The sequence below is a fragment of the Canis lupus genome, chromosome 5 (genome assembly GCF_048164855.1).
Source record: "Canis lupus baileyi chromosome 5, mCanLup2.hap1, whole genome shotgun sequence".
In the NCBI taxonomy this organism is placed as follows: Eukaryota; Metazoa; Chordata; class Mammalia; order Carnivora; family Canidae; genus Canis; species Canis lupus.
In genome coordinates, this window is record NC_132842.1 from 78,491,635 (window position 1) to 78,509,775 (window position 18,141).

An 18,141-nucleotide genomic window follows, 5' to 3' on the forward strand; every position below is an offset into this window, starting at 1 on the left:
CAGGGCCGAGGTGAGAACCCGAGCCCTCCGTCCAAGCTTCTGACCTGGGGACCAATCCCCTAACCCCATGGGGTGTCAGCTTCCCTGGGTTTAGAAGGAGGGGTTTGGCTTTGAGGAGCCGAGGCCCTCCCGTCCGGGTGCGCTCTGATCCTGTGACTCTGCTTCCTCTCCAGTACACTGCAGTGCCCGACCTCTACTTCGAAAACGCCATGCGGTTTTTTAACTTCTCCTGGAGGGTCACTGCCGACCAGCTCAGGAAAGCTCCCAACAGAGACCAGTGAGTCCCTGGGCCTGGCTAGGAGGGTTCTGGCTCCCAGCACACAGGGGCGCTCTGGGCAGAGCCTGCCTTTGTCACATATGCACCGTGTGCCAGACATGTAACTGTCAGAAGTGCCATGTGAGGAGTGGGTACCGTTGGTTTCCCACTCTTCAGATGAGAAAGCCATGGGCCGAGGAAGTGTGCCTGGCTAGGAGCTGGGACCTGCCCAGAGCTGTGTGCCCCCTCAGCACCCAGCCTATTGGAGGAATAGCCTGGCCTCATGCCCTTGGCTCCACCACTTCAGCGTTGGGAGCCTCTGCCTCAATTATCTGCAGATAAGATGGGAGGAGCCATGTGACAGTCAAGTATGACTGGGCAGTATCTGGCATAGAGGAGGCCCTCAGCTAGGGAAGATTCCAAATGGGCTCCTGACAGCTGTGCGTCCCAAACCTCACTGCACATCAGGACCCTCAAGGGAGGGTCTTTTTTATTTTTTTAAGATTATATATTTATTTGAGCGAGAGAACAAGTGGAAGAGGCAGAGGGAGAGAGAATCTCAAGCAGACTCTGTGCTGACCATGGAGCCGTCACTGGGGCTCGATCCCACAGATCCCACAACTCTGATTCGTGACCCAGGCCAAAACCAAGAGTTGAAGGCTCATTTATGCGACCCAGGTGCCCCCTGGGGGAAGTTTTTTGAAATACAGCTTCCTCCTGGTCCTCAAAGTTTCTTAAAATAATCTGGAATGAGCCCTGGTGTCTGTCTTTTTTTTTTTTTTTTTTTTTTTTTTTTCCTTTTTGAGCAGTCTCCTTGGAAAACTCATATTGTGAGCCGAGCTGTAGCTCTCAAAATAAGCTCTCTGCACGCCTAAAACATTTTGCAGAATAAATCTTAGCCCAAGATGGAAGCAACTTCTCTTTGCTTCTTGCTCCCCCTCGTGGCCAATGGGGGGTTTGACCATCTCTGTTTTCTCTTAAGATCCTGTCTTCCTATCAAGGAACCCCCTCCCCCAAATGTGCGGGAAGTGTTTTTTTTATCCCCAGAATCTGGCACAGGTACTGCCACAAGGTTCTGAATTTATCTGAAGTCTTTTAATTTAGCTTAAACTTTTTCATTTAAATTCTGCTTCCTGGGATCACCTGCGTGGCTCAGTCGGGTCTGCCTTCGGCTCAAGTTATGATCTTGGGGTCCTGGGATCCAGCCCTGGGTTATCTCAGGGTCCTGGGATTGAACCCAATGTCAGCATAGGGGCTCCCTGCTCAGCAGGGAATCTGCTTCTCCCTCTGCCTCTCCCCTTACCCCTGCTTATGTTCATTCTGTCTATCTCTCTCTCTCAAATAAATAAATAAAAATCCTTTTTAAAATAAAAAAATAAATTCTGCCTCCCGCCCATTAATGTAGTCATGATTATTTGAATATAAATATGATCTTTTCGATTTCTATCTTCCCATGGCTTCAGGTACCCCACAACACGTCTCTGTGGGGCTCACCCGGAGGAGACAGTGACTAAGCACTTAGAAAAAACATCCTTTCTGGGATCCCTGGGTGGCGCAGCAGTTTAGCACCTGCCTTTGGCCCAGGGCGCGATCCTGGAGACCCGGGATCGAATCCCACATCGGGCTTCCAGTGCATGGAGCCTGCTTCTCCCTCTGCCTGTGTCTCTGCCTCTCTCTCTCTCTCTGTGACTATCATAAGAAAAAAAAAAAAAACATCCTTTCTGTCTCACTCCTCTCCTCACTGACCTTCCCCTCTACATCAGAAAGAAATATCAAGTGGACAAATGTTTCTACCATCAGGATCCCTTCAACATTCTTTATTATTTTATTTTATTTTATTTTATTTTTATTTTATTTATTTAACTAATCTTTGCATTCAATGTGGGGCTTGAACTCACAACACTAAGTTCAAGAATCACATGCTCTTCCAACTGAGCCAGCCAGGCTCCCCCTTCAACACTGTTGAAAAGTTATTTGACCTCAAAGAGTCTTTTTGTGTATGGAGATTGTATGAATTTAGTGTAAATTTTATGAAAAACAACCATTTTTTAAAAGTTTAGTGAGAAAAGGGTATTTTACTTTTTGCATATTTCTTTAATATCTGGCTTTTTTTTTATAAGGCTTCACTTATTCATGAGAGACACAGAGAGAGGCAGAGACACAGGCAGAGGGAGAAGCTCCCTATAGGGAGCCCGATGCAGGGCTGGATCCCAGGACCCTATGATCACAACCTGAGCCAAAGGCAGAAGCTCAGCCACTAAGCCACCCAGGTGCCCCTAATATCTGATAATAGAAGATATCTGGAGTCTCATATCTGCTTCTGTGTTCAATCTGTTGCAGTATATTATTTTGAAATATATAAAGAAAATCTAGGGGCTCCTGATGGCTTAGTCAGTTAAGCATCCAACTTTTGATTTCAGTCCAGGTCATGATCTCAGGGTTATGAAATCAAGTCTGCATCAGGCTCCAGGCTAGGTATGGAGCCTGCTTAAGATTCTCTCTCAGGACCGCCTGGGACGCTCAGTTGGTTAAGCACCTGACTCTTGATTTCGGCTCAGGTCATGATCTCAGGGTCATGGGATCAAGACCTCTGTCAGGCTCCATGCTCAGCAGAGAGTCTGCTTGAGATTCTCATTCTCTCTCTCTCCCCTCCCTTTCCCCTTTCCCCTCTCTCCCCCTTTCTTTACCCCATTCTCTCTCTCAAATAATAAATCTTTTTTTTTTTAAAGATTCTCTCACCCCTCTTCAGCCACTCCCCATGGCAAAATGAAAATCCAGCCTCATGCAGATATGAAAATGGAAAAGGAAGGGATGATTTAGTAGCTTTTTCTGATACTGTGTACATTCTTCATTGATACTGCACCGAAACTCAGCACGTAATTTATTAAAGGTTAATCACACTACAGAACCTGAACCCCTAGCCATGAACTCTTCATACAGAGAGAGAGGCAGAGACAGACAGAGGGAGAAGCAGACTCCTCATAGGGAGCCCGATGTGGGACTCAATCCTGGGACCGGGATCATGCACTGAGCCAAAGGCAGACACTGAACTGCTGAGCCACCCAGGTGTCCCTGTCTCGCACTTTAAATGGATCATTGACCCAGCCATGATTTGTAACATTATGCATTGGTCATTTGAGAAACAATAGCTTGCTGACTTTTATACAACCTCTAAATAGTGACATTTTCATTATACAATATCCAAAAAAATCCGCCTTTGTTCATATCACTGTTGATCTCCTGAGAAGTCTTTTAAGTATCAGGAAGCTGTCAGGGCACCTGGGTGGCTCAGTCGGTTAAGTATCTGACTTTAGTTCAGCTCATGATCTTGGAGTCCTGGGGTCAAACTCCATGTCAGGCTCCCTGAACAGGAAGGAGCCTGCTTCTCCCTCTCCCTCTGCTGCTCCCCGTGCTTGTGCTCGCTCTCTCTCTCTCTCTCTTTAATAAATAAAATATTTTATTTATTTATTTTTTTTTTTATTTATGATAGTCACAGAGAGAGAGAGAGAGAGGCAGAGACACAGGCAGAGGGAGAAGCAGGCTCCATGCACCGGAACCCGACGTGGGATTCGATCCTGGGTCTCCAGGATCGCGCCCTGGGCCAAAGGCAGGTGCCAAACCGCTGCACCACCCAGGGATCCCTAATAAATAAAATCTTAAAAAAAAAACCCACACAATATCAGGAAGCTGTCACGTTTATGGTGACCTCTTGCAAGTTCTTGTAATTAATTTTACTAATTAATTTACTAATTAATTAATTTTGCTTGAAACTTTATAGATTTTTGAATTTTTCATTTTTTTTTAAGATCTTATTTATTTGAGAGAGAGCACAAGCAGGGGAGGGGCAGAGGGAGAGGGAGAAGCAGACTCCCTGCTGAACACAGAGCCCAACACGGAGCTCGATCCCAGGACTCCCGAGAGATCATGACCTGAGCTGAAGGCAGATGCTTAACCAACTGAGCCACCCAAGTGCCCCTATTCTTATTTTTTAAGTAACCTCGATGTCCATTGTGGGGCTTGAACTCACAACCCTGAGATCAAGAATCATGTGCTCTAACAGCTGAACCAGCCAAACACCCCCGAAATTTTTTTTTAAACCTTGACTTTTTGTCACAGGCAACAAATGACGGCAGTTGTTTCCCTTGAGGTGATAAGCTCACTTCATTTTCAGGAAGATGTCTGCCAAATACCCAAGTCTGAAATGCTAGTTTGCCAGTCATCCTCACAAGTACAAATGGGGTCCTGTGAGAAAAGCACAGGTGCTTATGTGGACTTCCCATCTGGTCACACCAAATATCAAAAGATTTTTACTCCATTTCGAGTCCCATATTGGGTGTGGTGATTACTTAAATAAATAAAACTTAAAAAAAAAATTAAGTAATCATGCTACTTCATCAACAGTGTTCCTAAGTGAAATGGGTTTATCTCTCCTGGTGAGGAACACGGTGACTGGAATGACGGGTGCCCCTACTTGATTCACGCGTAGGCTCCAAGGCTTATGAACCATTGCTTTCACACCATCAGGGCACATGTCAACAAGGTGGAACAGACAAATAATGTCTTAATATTATTACTGAAGACAGTTTTGACCTCACAGACCCCCTAGAAGGGAATTAGGGACCCTACCAGGTGTCCACAGACCACACTTTGAGAACTACCTGGCAGCAGTGGCCTTTCAGTATGTAATGGTTCTTTGTAAGAACCTTCTTGTTCCACTACGTGTGTGATATCAGATCGAATTGATACCTTTACCTTTTATCGAATTGATACACGTGGGTGTTTTCTGGTTTTCCCCTCAAAAACAGTGCTGCTAAAGGTGTCCTTGTGCCTGTGTGCACTTGAGGCTGGGTTAAGGCCCTTGACACCTGCCAGATGGGCTGACCCCACTTGCCTCCCTACCCACTGTGCCCGAACTTTCATGTGTGTGTTACTTGCAGGTGGAGCATGACCCCCCCCATGGTGAATGCCTACTACTCGCCCACCAAGAATGAGATTGTGTTTCCTGCCGGGATCCTGCAGGCGCCGTTCTATACCCGCTCCTCACCCAAGTAGGATGCTTGTGGTGCTCCCACCCTGTCTCCTTCCCCCACCCCTCCATGGACACCCAGCCCAGCCCTGTGGCCCACGGCTGACCACACAAGCCAGCCAGTCTCACTGAGTGCTTCTGGTCCCGCTAGCCAAGGAAGCTTGGGACTTTCGGTGATGTTGCAAAGAAAACAACATCCTCACTCCTTGTGCTTCCCTCCAGGGGTGCCTGGGATCCAGAAGCCCCTGCACAGTGGGAGCTTGGGGGCGTGTCACCTGAAGTCAGGTGCCTTATCTAGAGGAATGCCCCTCTAGTGGTGTTTTAGAGCAGTCACAGCTTGGGGGGGCAGGGGTGCAAAGTGTGAGAGCAAGGTCTCAGAAAGGAAAGGCACATGGCCCTGGGTTTGAATCCCAGGTCTGCTCTTTACTGACTGTGTGGCCTTTGGGCAAAGTGATCGAACCATTCCAAGTCTCAGTTTGCTTATCTTTAGAGTCCATCACTAATGCCAAACTCTTTTGAGGTGACCAGAGAGGATAGTAAAGTTCAGTGGAGCATCTAGCACAGTGCTTGGCACCCGGTGGATACAGGCTGACTACAGCCTGCTTGCTCAGCCTCTGACTAGCCTCCAGGGCTTAGCTGGAGGCTCAGGCTGTGGCTACGTCTCCACAGAGCCCCATGGGACCCTGCTGTGTCTCCAGACCCAGGAAGCGGCATCACCCTCACCTTTGTGTCCTCCCCTCCAGGGCCTTAAACTTTGGTGGCATTGGTGTTGTCGTGGGCCATGAGCTGACTCATGCTTTTGATGATCAAGGTACGACTTCCTGGGGTCCCCTTCAGAGAGGGAGCATCGAAGCCTGGCCCCGCTGCTTCTGCTTTGCTCTTGTTACTTCCAAAAGTCTGGAGACAAATGGATCTGGGTTCCATTCTGGCTCTGCCTTCTGCTGATTGAATGAACTTTAGCAAGTCCTGTCATTTCTCATCCTTGTCTGTAAAATGGTCATGATGATTGCAGCCTCGTGTGGTGATTGTGGGGACTGTGTCAGACACAGGAGGTTGCTGGAAGGTGTCCCCTACTCAGAAGTGGGTGTTAGGAGTCAGAAGGGAGCTCACATTTCTCCAGCGCTCTGGAGACTTCTCTGGGCCAACTGCCATCAGAAGAGTTGAGGTCACTTTCCTCCTCATCAAAACATCCAGAATTCTCATTCCCTCCTACCTTGGGGACCCCAAGGCCAAGAAGGAGGAGGTGGGACCTTAGAGGCTGGGGCCTGTCCTGTGATCCCAGTGCTGCTGACTCTATTTCCCCCTTCCCAGGCTCAGGGTCCCAGGCCCTCAGCCAGCCCTGACAATGAATCCAGCTCCACCAACACCGTAGACACTCTGAGCCTTTCCCCACATCACCTTCCTCCATCTTCTCTCCCCCACCCACCACCCAGCCAGCCTGGCTCATTCTCCCAGCAACTCTGGCCCCCAAACCAGCATCATGTCTCCAGTGGTGCTAGGGAGCCGGGGGATGGGCCGGTGGCTCCACCTCGGCCTCCTCCTCCCCTTCTCGCCCTTGACCCTATGCTTCCCTCTGACCCCACAGGACGAGAGTATGACAAGGACGGGAACCTTCGGCCCTGGTGGAAGAACTCATCCGTGGAGGCTTTCAAGCAGCAGACGGAGTGCATGGTGGAGCAGTACGGCAACTACAGTGTGAACGGGGAGCCTGTGAACGGCCGGCACACGCTGGGGGAGAACATCGCCGACAACGGGGGCCTCAAGGCGGCCTATCGGGTAAGCCTTCACCGCCCCCCACTGCCCCCCCACCCCCGTCTGGGTCTGTGCTGGGGCCTCCTGGGATGTGGAGGCAGGGGAGGGGGCGGGGAGGAAGGGCCTGTCCAGTCCAGACAAGCTGGGACAAGCTGCAGCCACTCCTTTCTGCCTCCTCATCTGCGACTGGGTGGTAGCAGCCTGACACGGGGCCCTGCAGAAACCTCCGCACAGAGCGTGGAGCCACCTGACCGCCTGCCTGTTCCTATCCTTGCGGGGATAGGTGTCACCCATCCAGGCAGCAGCAGACCCAGGAGGGGAGGGAGGGTTGATGGTCATGGAGTCGGTTCCGGGTTCAAGTTCTGGTTCCGGGTTCAAGTTCTGATTCTGGAGCCTCCTTGGGCTGCAGTGAGCTTGGCCATGAATACCTACTCCAGCATCCGTGGGGTGTCGGAAGGGCGACAGACAACTTGGGCACAGGACCTGGTCCAGGGAGATGCTCAGAAAGGTTAGCTGAGTGGGAAGGGAGAGAGGAGAGGCCACAGGAAGAGGAGGAGGTGTCTATCAGACAGCAGGACAGAGCCACCTCCTCATCGTGATGAGAACAGAAATACTATAAGGTACCAGGTCTTGAGGCCTTATTATGTGCCAGGTTCTGCTCAGCACCCCACAACTTTACCATTAGGTATACAAGCTCCACTTAACAGGTGAGGAAACTGAGCCCAGAAACACTGGGCCAGCCCGTGCCTAAACAAATAAGATAATTTCAGGTGCTGACAAGACAAAGAATATAAAATATGAAATAGAGCAAAGTAATGCAGAACAAGGGGAGCGGTGGTCAGGATAGGCCCTCTGGAGGGAGTGACATTTAAATTGACACTTGGATGATGAGGAAGAAGCTGGTCTTCCTGTCTTTGACCGTGCAGCCTGTGTCCACGGGTGAAGTGGAGGGAGGGAATGTTGGAAGAGTGGCTGGGGCCAGAGCTCACAGGGCCTCTGTCGGCTGATCAAGGAGCTTAGGTTTTGTTCTGTATAATGGGAGCTGCCACAGGATTTTTAAATAGAAGAATGACATCCTCTATTTTATCCCTTAAAACCAGGATCAGCAGGGGTGACTGGCTAGCTCAGTCTGAGGAACGTGCAGCTCTTGATCTCAGGGTCATGAGTTTGAGCCCCATGGTGGGGTGTAGAGATTACTTAAATAAATAAAACTTCAAAAAAACAAAAAACCACGGGTTAGGAAACCTACACCCTATGGGCCAAAACCAGCCCTCAGCCTGTTTTTGTGAATAAAATTGTAGGGGGGCCCCTCCAGGCCCATTGGCTGCCATTGTCCACGGCTGCTTTCACACCACAAAGGCAGAACTGAGCAGTTGCACCAACACCATTTGGCCTCCAAAGCTAAAAATATTTACTCTCAGGCCCTTTGCAGAAAAGTCTGCCAACCTTGCTTTATGAGGATGACTTAAGATGTTGTGTTGAGAAGGGATTGGAATTGGACCAGCTCGAGTCAAGGAGTCTAGTTAGCAAGCTGTTGTGAGATTGTCCAGGCAAGAGAAGGGGCAAAGCCATGGCAAGGGTGAGAAGTGGCCAGATTTAGGTGGTTTGGATAATTGAACGAGAAGTTCAGGGCTGCCTGGCTGCCTCAGTCTGAAGAGCGTGTGATTCTTGGTCTTGGGGTCATGAGTTTTTATTTACTTAAAAAATAAAATCTTCGGGGATCCCTGGGTGGCTCAGCGGTTTAGCGCCTGCCTTTGGCCCAGGGCGCGATCCTGGAGTCCTCGGGATCGAGTCCCACGTCAGGCTCCCTGCATGGAGCCTGCTTCTCCCTCCTCCTGTGTCTCTGCCTCTCTCTCTCTCTCTCTCTCTCTCTCTCTCTCTCTCTGTCTATCATAAATAAATAAATAAGTCTTTTAAAAAAAACTCTTAAAAAATAAAATAAATTTTTTAATATTTTATTTATTTATTCGTGAGAGACATACACAGAGAGAAAGAGAGAGAGAGAGAGGCAGAGACAGGCAGAGGGAGGAGCAGGCTCCATGCAGGGAGCCTGACGTGGGACTCGATCTCAGGTCTCCAGGATCACACCCTGGACTGAAGGCGGCGTTAAACCGCTGAGCCACCCGGGCTGCCCCAAAATAAAATCTTTTTAAAAAGAAAAGAAAGAAACAGAAGCTCAAAAAAGAACTCTGAGGTTGGGGCCCAAGGAACTAGGTGCCATTTACTGCGGTGGGAAAGTGTGTGTATATGTAACCCCTCTCCCCGCTTCTGTCTGTAGTGTGTTAAGTCTGGATGCATCTTGGAAATCCAATTGAAGCCACTGAATACACAAATCAGGGAAGAGGCTGGAGCTAGAAGTATGCACTTGAGAGCCATGGCCACGTAGATTATTTTTAAGGCCCTTTGGAATGAGTGCAAGTGAAGATTGTTTCTCTGGGCTGAGCAGGGCCCAGACTCCCCAAAACGAGTCGTTGCCCCAACAGGGTAGAGCTTGCCGAGATCTCCTGCAATGGCTCCCCATTGCCGCCCTGTTTGCTCCTGTGTCATGGGAGCCCCTGACCTTTGCTTTCTCTCCCCCAGGCCTACCAGAACTGGATAAAGAAGAACGGGGCTGAGCAGACGTTGCCCACCCTGGGCCTCACCAATAACCAGCTCTTCTTCCTGGGCTTTGCACAGGTGAGTTCATTATAGGAAAATATGCCAAACCCAGGCACATTCTGCAGGAGCTCTGAGAGCCAAAAGGCAAGTTCCCCCAACTGAGAACCTTCTAGCTCATTGGATTGTTCATAGGGCATCTACTCTGTAAGAAGGCGAGCTTCCTGCCAGTAGAGAAATCCCATTAAGGACCACAAATGCCATTGAAAGGTTTCCCGTATCAGTTAGATGGGAGGACAAGTGGGTCCTAAGGGCCCTTCTGGTTCAGGGGTTCTAGAAATCTCCTAAACTGAAGATGCCCCAGGATGTCCTTTGAGTTGGCATTAATGTATAGTTTTCTGTTGGTGCCCAGAGCCACCAGGCCACTAGATAGTTTTTGTTCTGTCCAGGAAGTGAGTGACCTGGACTCAGGTCAAAGTTTTCAGACTGGATTTTAGGCAGAATCCTTTGTTCAGATGAAGTCTAATGCAGAGGCCCAGGCCAGACAAAGGTGACTGCAGTAGGGGAATGCCGGGGTGGGGGCATACCAGCCCCCGGTTTCTTCCCTACCCACCTAGTAGCCCCCCCTGACTCCCAGGGGTCTCAGAACCGGGTGGGGGCTCATTCTCCTGCTGTTGTGGATGGAGGGGGCAGTCTGCTGGTCTCGGGGCCCCACAGTGACTCAGCTTCTCCCTTGTTGCCTCACAAAGGTCTGGTGCTCTGTCCGCACGCCTGAGAGCTCCCATGAAGGCCTCATCACCGATCCTCACAGCCCCTCCCGCTTCCGGGTCATTGGCTCCGTCTCTAACTCCAAGGAGTTCTCAGAACACTTCCACTGCCCCCCTGGCTCACCCATGAACCCTCATCACAAGTGTGAAGTCTGGTGAGGGTGGAAACACCTCGAGCCAAGACAGGATGAGCCCCCCGGTGGGGCCCACGAAGCCGCCTTTCCATCCAGCACCCGGGGTGTCGCCCCACACCCTGGCCACCCAGGGCCCCCCTACCCTGCACTGGAGGGTTTCCAGCCGGAACTGAGCCTATGATGTGGGTTCTCAACATAATCTGACGTTTGATCCCCTGTGAAGACTCTGTCATCCCAGGCACGTGTGCGTCAACTCTCACGGGCATTTGGGGGTCAGACTGGTTGCCTACCAGGCCCGGGCCCCCTACTGACAAGGGCAGTGGGACACAGCCCCCCGCCCACATCCAGCGCCAGAAACACCACAAATACCACTGTGTCAAATGCTTTAAAGATATATTTTTGGGGAAACTATTTTTTAAACATTGTGGAATACACTGGAAATCTTCAGGGAAATGATGCATTTAAAACACTTTTTTTTTTTTTTAAGGAAAGGATTGGTATATTTATTATATTCTGTTTTTCTACATAACCTGTGGATAAGGGAAGCCCCACTGGTTCTCCTGTCCCTTCCTCCCTCGCTGTGAGGTGGCCCGAGGACGTCCCCCCGCTGAGCACGTCCCCCAGGGGAGAGCTGCCCCGGCGCTTGGCCCTTGCCCTGGCAGCCGCTGTCTGGGGAAGAGCGGGGCGGGGGCGGCCCACAGGGGGCAGCTCGCGGACCCTGCCCCTCGGAGCCGGCCGCCTCTGTCCCCAGAGCCCGGCAGCGGGAACCCCACCAAGGACGGGCTGGTCCCCAGAGTCGCAGCAGGAAATCGATGGCTGTCGCAGGAGGCGGCCGGGTGGTGGCCTTCAAGCCCGGCCCCGGGGCCCTAGAGCGCTCCAGCTGCACGGCAGGAGCCCCGAGAGACCTGGTGGCCTCGCTGGCCTCCTCCTGGCCTCTCCCGCCCGGGGTCTGCCTTGCTGACCCCCTTCCCCCGGGAAGGAGGAAGGCGAACGCCACTGTCCTGTCCCGCAGCGCCCGGCCCGGCTCGAGCTGGGTCCCCGCCTGGGGGGCTCCCGGCCCGCGGCCGCCCCCCCTTCAGTGCCTTATCTGAGGCCGCCCTTGCCTCCTCAGTGAAGCCTTCAGGCGTCCGCCCGCAGTGCCAGGCCACCGTGCAGGACCCCGCCCCGCCCCTGGGGTGCACTGAGACAATCCTCGTAGTTAGATGGACTCCCCGGTGGAGGGTTGCAGCCCGGAAGGCGCCGAGGGAAGGCCCCCCACGGCCCTGTCTAGCCCGTGGCCGCAGGCGCCTGTGAGTGAGGCCCCCGCTCCCTCAGGCACTCGCCCCGCTGCTGGCAGCCTCCGGGATGGGCCTGAGGCGGGCTGGGCTCCAGGCGACCCGCCTCACAAGCAGCAGGCCTGGTAGCTCTTCAGAGGAGTGGGACCGGAGCCAGAGAAGTCTCTAGAGTCGGGCTGCCACGCGCACCTTGGCGCCCCGAGGTAGGCTTCCCGGGGCCCCTCCGTGTACCCCCCGCCGCCCTCCTCCGGGCCTTCCCCGCGAGGGCCGCGGGCCTCAGAGTGTCCCCGGCACCGTGGACCGCAAGTCCCCTGGCTGGAAGCAAGTGTCCCTGGCTGTGGCTCGGCCAGAGGGGCTGCGGACTGCAGTGATGTCTTCAGGCGTCCTGAGAAAGCGGGGGGCTGGGGGCAGGGCTCGGGCCCAGGGATGGGCCTGCTCCTCCAGAGCTTGAAGGCTGAGAGGCCCCTCCCGTCGGCCGGGAGCCCCAGGGCCGGCTTCTCGGTGCGCCTGGACGTGGGGTGTGGAGCTGGGAATCTATTTTTTGTATTATTATGTTTTGTGCTACTGTAGTTTGGGTGTGGCACTATCGTAACTCAAATAAAGTCCTTGTACCGAGTGGCAAGTGACCGCGTGTGTGCCCGGGGCGGGGCGGTGTGCGTCCTGTGGTCCTGTGGGCTGCGGGAGGGCCAGGGCCCAGGCAGAGCTTCCCATCCCAGCCCCCGGGCTAGCTGTCTCCTCCCCCTCCCCGGGGCAGTGGCCTTGGACCCTGACAGATGCTGGAAGGTTACTCAGTGCTGGTGCCCATCGGGCCATTCTTCCTTCAGCAATAGATCGAGTGAGCACTCCCTGCTGGGGAGAATGATACGTGCCACCCTGTCCCCAAAGGGCATCCTGGTAAAAATTATTTTTCCATGATCTCGGAGCAAAGGGTGTCAGCAGTGGGTTTCCAGGCCTCAGATGCTTGGCAGGGCACACAGGAGTAGGTAAATTCAAAGAAGTTCAAGGAAAAGTGTCTGACATGCACTCACGCCTCCCCTTGGGTTTTGCATATGCTCTTCCCTCTGCCTAGAATGTTCTTCTCTGACTTCTCCGCCTGATAAACTCCTACCCATCCTTCAATGCCTAGCTTAGCATTACCTCTTCTAGGAAGCCCTCCCTGACCTCCAATCGGGTACGAAGACACAGGCTTCCCTCTCTTACCAGAGTTTTTCAGTGCCAGGGCTACCATAACAAGTCTCACGAACTTGGTGGCCTACACAGCAAAAATTTATTGTTTCACAGTTCTGGAGGCTAGAGTCCAAGATCAAGGTGTCAACAAAGTCGATTCCTTCTGAGGGATGTGAGGAAGAATCTATTCCAGGCATCTGGCCTAGCTTTTGGTGGCTTGCTGGCCATCTCTGGCACTCCTTGGCTTGTAGAAGCATCAGCGATGTCTGCCTTCATCTTCATGTGGTGTTCTCCCGGTGTGCACATCTGGTATGTGTCTGAATTTCCCCCGTCCCTCTTTTATAAGGACATCAATCATGTTGGATCAGGGCCCACCCTCATGACCTCATTTTAACTAATGACATCTGCAGCAATCCTATAAGGTCATATTCTGAGGTCCTGGAGGTTACAACTTCAACATATGAATTTGAGGAGACACAATTCAACCTGTAACACAGAGGTTCCAATATCTAGGCTGTGAAAAGGCCTGTATCATGTCTAGCAGCCCAGCCTGGCAAAAACCAGCCATGGAGTAGGGCTCAGTGACTGCTAGATAAGTGGCTGGGTGGGTGAATGGGTGGACAAGTAGATGAGTGGGTGGTAGGTGGGTGGATGGGTACATAGGTGAATGGATGGATGGATGGATAGATAGGTGGGTGAATAGAAGGGTGGATAGGCAGATAAGTGAATAAATGGAAGGATGGCTGAATGGACAGATAGCAATAAATTATGTGTTCTCAAGGGAGCCATTCCCAAATATACCAATGCCAGAGAGAATGAGCTCAGTGGGCTGGGGTAACCTGGAAAAACTTTCTGGAGGGAAGAGATTTTAGTTGAGCCTTGACTAAAGGGGGAGAATTGGGGTTCATACTCTGAACTGAACAGAGTGATGACCTGAGCAAGCACCTATTCAAAGGGCAAAACTCCTCACCCTGCCTTGCTTGAAAAGGAGTAGTACATCATTTCTCAGTTTCTCCAGATGTAAAATGGACATTTATCTCTTTCTTCTCTTTGTTGTGACCCACAAATATTGGGGAGATATGAGGATGCTTAAGAACAGTGATGCACTCTAAACCCCTCAGAACACCCACACTACATGTGTGCATGAGCCCATAGCCCAGTATTTCTCACTCGGGCAGCTCAACTTCATCCCCTCCAACTAACTGTCCTCGGGAGAGCAGCCTATTTAAAGATCACATCACTCCCCTTCACCAGCTCCCCACTGCACTTATCTCCCCTAGGACCTCGACTCTGCCCTAACTGCCCCCAGTGGACCTTCCCCTTGCCACCTTGAACCTCCTTTTTGCACCTTACACAGTCCCTGCCTGCTTTTTAGATTGGAATGTCTTCTAGACACCCTTGCCAATGAATGAATGAATGAATACATGGCTTTTTTCTTAAAGCTTCCACATACTGTGTGCCTACTGCAAATCAGACTTGTGCTGGGTGCTCACACATCCTCTTCCTGAATGCTTACAGCAGTTTTTGGAGACAGCTACTTTATCACCCAGGTCAGAGGGGAACAGTGGGCAGAGCTGAGTTCTGAACCCAGGCTGCTAGCCACGAGCTGCTTGGGAAAACATGAGAAGCTCCCACAGAACAGTGATGTTCCTGGGGGCCACACACACACACACACACACACACACACACTGAGATATATCAGAGAGAGACACCATTTTTCCCTGCATTTTTCCCTCTTCCTGATGTTCCCCTTTTCCCAATGACCAAATGAACAGGCCCCTACCTCTCCCTTGCTCTGAGCCTTGGAGTCACAACCAGGAATTAAAACCTCAGCCAAAAAAGGAAAAAAAAAAAAAAAAAAAAAAAACAGCCAGACCCTTTAGGGGTTTACCTACAGCTGACATGCAAATATATGCCAGCTGCCACTAGAGCACAAGCAGAAACTATACAGGAGTTTTAGTAATAAGTGTGTAATGTAAGCAAAGGGGTCCAGCAAATGTTCTCTGGAAGAGTTGAGAAACTGCAAAAGGAAGGCACCAGAGAAGGTATTAAAGAATCTAGGACAATAATAAACCCAATTTGAAATGGTCAAGACCTTTGCAGAGAGAACTATAACACTTTACCCAAGAACATATAAGAAGACCTGCATAAACGCATGACAGCCCTGGTCATGAATGGAAAGGTTCACTGTAATTCAAGGTATTGATTTTTCCCCAAGTTAATCTGTAATTTCAGTGTCCTCGCAACCAGAGTTCCAAGACATGTTCTCATTGAACTTGATAAGCTGATTCACAAGGAGGAGAAAATGCACCATGGCCAAGACGATTTTGAGGGAGCCAGCCCTATCAGAATCTAAAGCTGTGGTAAATAATATAGTGTGGGGTTGGTGTCAAGAGAGAGGAATTGAACAACTGGAATTTCTAGAGAGCCAGAAACAATTCTGTGTATAGGGGATGCGTGGGTAGGACAAAGGAAGCCCTTTAAATCAGCTGAGAAATTGATAAGCCATGAAACAAATGGTGGTAGGATATCCACTTGGGAAAAAATGGATCTAGACCTCTCCTCCCTCATAGTTCTCACACATGTTACAGCAATAAATATACCAGAGACCTAAGCATATAAAAATCATAAAATTAATAGATAAAATATCACAGAATGCGTTTATAAATTTGGATAAAGCCGTCTTTAAAAAGACAAATAGGGGCACCTGACTGCTTCAGTCAGTGGAGCATGTGAGTTTGAGCTGCACGTGGGGTGTACAGATTATTTTAAAAAGAAAAAAGAAAAAGAAAAGGAGGGGCACCTGGGTGGTTCAGTCAGTTAAGCAGCTGATTCATGATTTCAGCTCAGGTCATAATCTCAGAGTCCTGGGATTGAGTCCCGAGTCAGGCTCCGTACTCGGCAGAGTCTACTTGAGGATTCTCTCTCTCTCTGTGCCCCAACTCCTGCTCATGCATGAGCTCTTTCTCAAAGAAATAAATGAATCTTTAAAAAAAAAGAGAGAGAGGGGCACCTGGGTGGCTCAGTGGTTGAGCGTCTGCCTTTGGCTCAGGGTGTGATCCCAGAGTCCCAGGATCGAGTCCCATGTTGGGCTCCCTGCATGGAGCCTGCTTCTCCCTCTGCCTGTGTCTCTGCCTCTCTCTGTGTCTCTCATGAATAAATAAATAAAATCTTTTTTTTTAAAAAAATAAAATAAAAAAAGAGAAATACAATTCAGAGTATTTCAACTGATAAAAATTCTCCACTCAAAACCAAGCATAAAGCTAAAGAAAACTATCACATGATACTTTAAACTGAATTAAACATCCTCAAATAAGCATTTGAGGATATGGGAAAACACCTCAAATCAGAAATACAAAATCTAATAATAGAAACAGACTTTAAAAAAACGGAAGAAGGGATCCCTGGGTGGCGCAGCGGTTTGGCGCCTGCCTTTGGCCCAGGGCGTGATCCTGGAGACCCGGGATCGAATCCCACATCGGGCTCCCGGTGCATGGAGCCTGCTTCTCCCTCTGCCTGTGTCTCTGCCTCTCTCTCTTTCTCTCTGTGTGACTATCATAAATAAATAAAAATTAAAAAAAAATTTAAAAAAATAAAAAATAAAAAATAAAAAAACGGAAGAAGAAAAAAAAACAAAAAACAAAAAACGGAAGAGATTAGATGAGAATTGACCTCAGAGAGGAAAATAAAGTTATATCATAGATGAAGTTTAAACAAGGAAGTGTCCAAACGTCTGAGGGAAAGTTAGATTCAAATGAAAAGTTTACAGAGGAAAAAAAAGAAAAGTTTACAGAGGACATTGAAGAAAAAGCAGAGAAGCAACCAAGAGAATGAAAGCTAGATAAAGAGGTAAAAATGGTGAAGAGTTAATGTCTCGGCCATAATCCAAGCAGACTTTCCAGAAATGAAAGCTCTGGACCCACATACACATTTAAAGGGCTCACTGGCTACTATATGAAATTGACATTGAGTCATCAATCCTTAAATACCTCCATCCAAGTAAAGCTACTACAGATAGGTTGCCTCCAAAATCCAAAAGGGACCTGCTAGGTGTTATGCCTTTTTTTTACTAAAATACTAAATCCAGAATATTTGTTTAGTGGACTCATACAGCAGAAGTTGTCAAACATTTTCTGTAGATAGCCAGATAGTAAATACTTTAGGCTTCACAGACCAATCTGTCTCTGTCACAACTAGTTGATTCTCTTACTGGAGCACAAAAGCAGCCATAGACAATCTGTAAACGAGAGTATATTCCAGTAACATTTTCTCTATGGACACTGAAATTTGAATTTCATTTCCTTTTCATGTATCATGAAATATAACTCTTCTTTTGATTTTTCTCAGTCCTATAAACAATGTAAAAACATTCTTTGTTTGCCAGTTGTACAAAAACAGCAATGGGATAGATTTGGTCTATAGCTATAGTTTGCCAATCCTTGCCTTAGGGTTTACAATATGAATCTTTCATTAATCCCAATCTGGTTTCAAATAATATCATGCTACTTCACTGTAGTGAAAGAACCTTACAATAATATATTCACAATTCTTCCCTCCCACCTTCTATGTATTATTGTCACATATTTAATTTTTTCATACACTATATAAACTTTTTAAAAAGTTTTATTTATTGAGGGGCATTTGGGTGGCTCAGTTGGTTGTTAAACATCCAACTCTTGATTTCAGCTCAGGTCATGACCTCAGGGTTATGAAATTAAGCCCCTTGTTGGGCTCCACACTGGGCATGGAGTCTGCTTAAGATTCTCTCTCACAGGTGACTGTATGGCTCAGTCAGTTAAGCGTCTGTCTTTAGTTCAGGTCATGATCCAGGGTCTGAGGATCAAGCCCCATGTCAGGCTCCCTGCTCAGTGAGGAGTCTGCTTCTCCGTCTCCCTCTGCCCTTCCCCCACCTCATGCTTTCTTTCTCTCTCAAATAAAAAGTAAATAAAATCTTTAAAAAAAAAAAAAGATTCTATCTCTTCCTCTCTCCCCCCATCCCCCAAAAGTTTTATTTACTTAAGTCATCCCTGCACCCAGTGTGGGACTCAAACTCACAACCCCGAGATCAAGAGTTGCATGCTCCTCTGACTGAGCCAGCCAAGTACCCTTATTTGTCCCTACACTATAAACCTCCACCACATTGCTATTATTTTTGTTTTAGATAGTTAAT

The 18,141-nt window shown here is 49.4% G+C and overlaps 1 protein-coding gene across 2 annotated transcripts in view; it reads left to right on the top strand.

Moving 5' to 3' along the window:
* The window catches only part of ECE1 (endothelin converting enzyme 1), a 115,203-nt gene extending 102,783 nt beyond the window's left edge, over positions 1-12,420 (top strand). For both annotated transcript variants that reach the window (XM_072827953.1, XM_072827952.1), the window contains 6 exons: positions 174-277; positions 5,194-5,304; positions 6,026-6,093; positions 6,868-7,058; positions 9,615-9,710; positions 10,379-12,420. In XM_072827953.1, coding sequence (XP_072684054.1) covers positions 174-277; positions 5,194-5,304; positions 6,026-6,093; positions 6,868-7,058; positions 9,615-9,710; positions 10,379-10,555 — 747 coding nt within the window. In that variant the 3' untranslated portion in view covers positions 10,556-12,420. The remainder of the gene's footprint in view (positions 1-173; positions 278-5,193; positions 5,305-6,025; positions 6,094-6,867; positions 7,059-9,614; positions 9,711-10,378) is intronic.
* Positions 12,421-18,141: the final 5,721 nt, after the last annotated feature.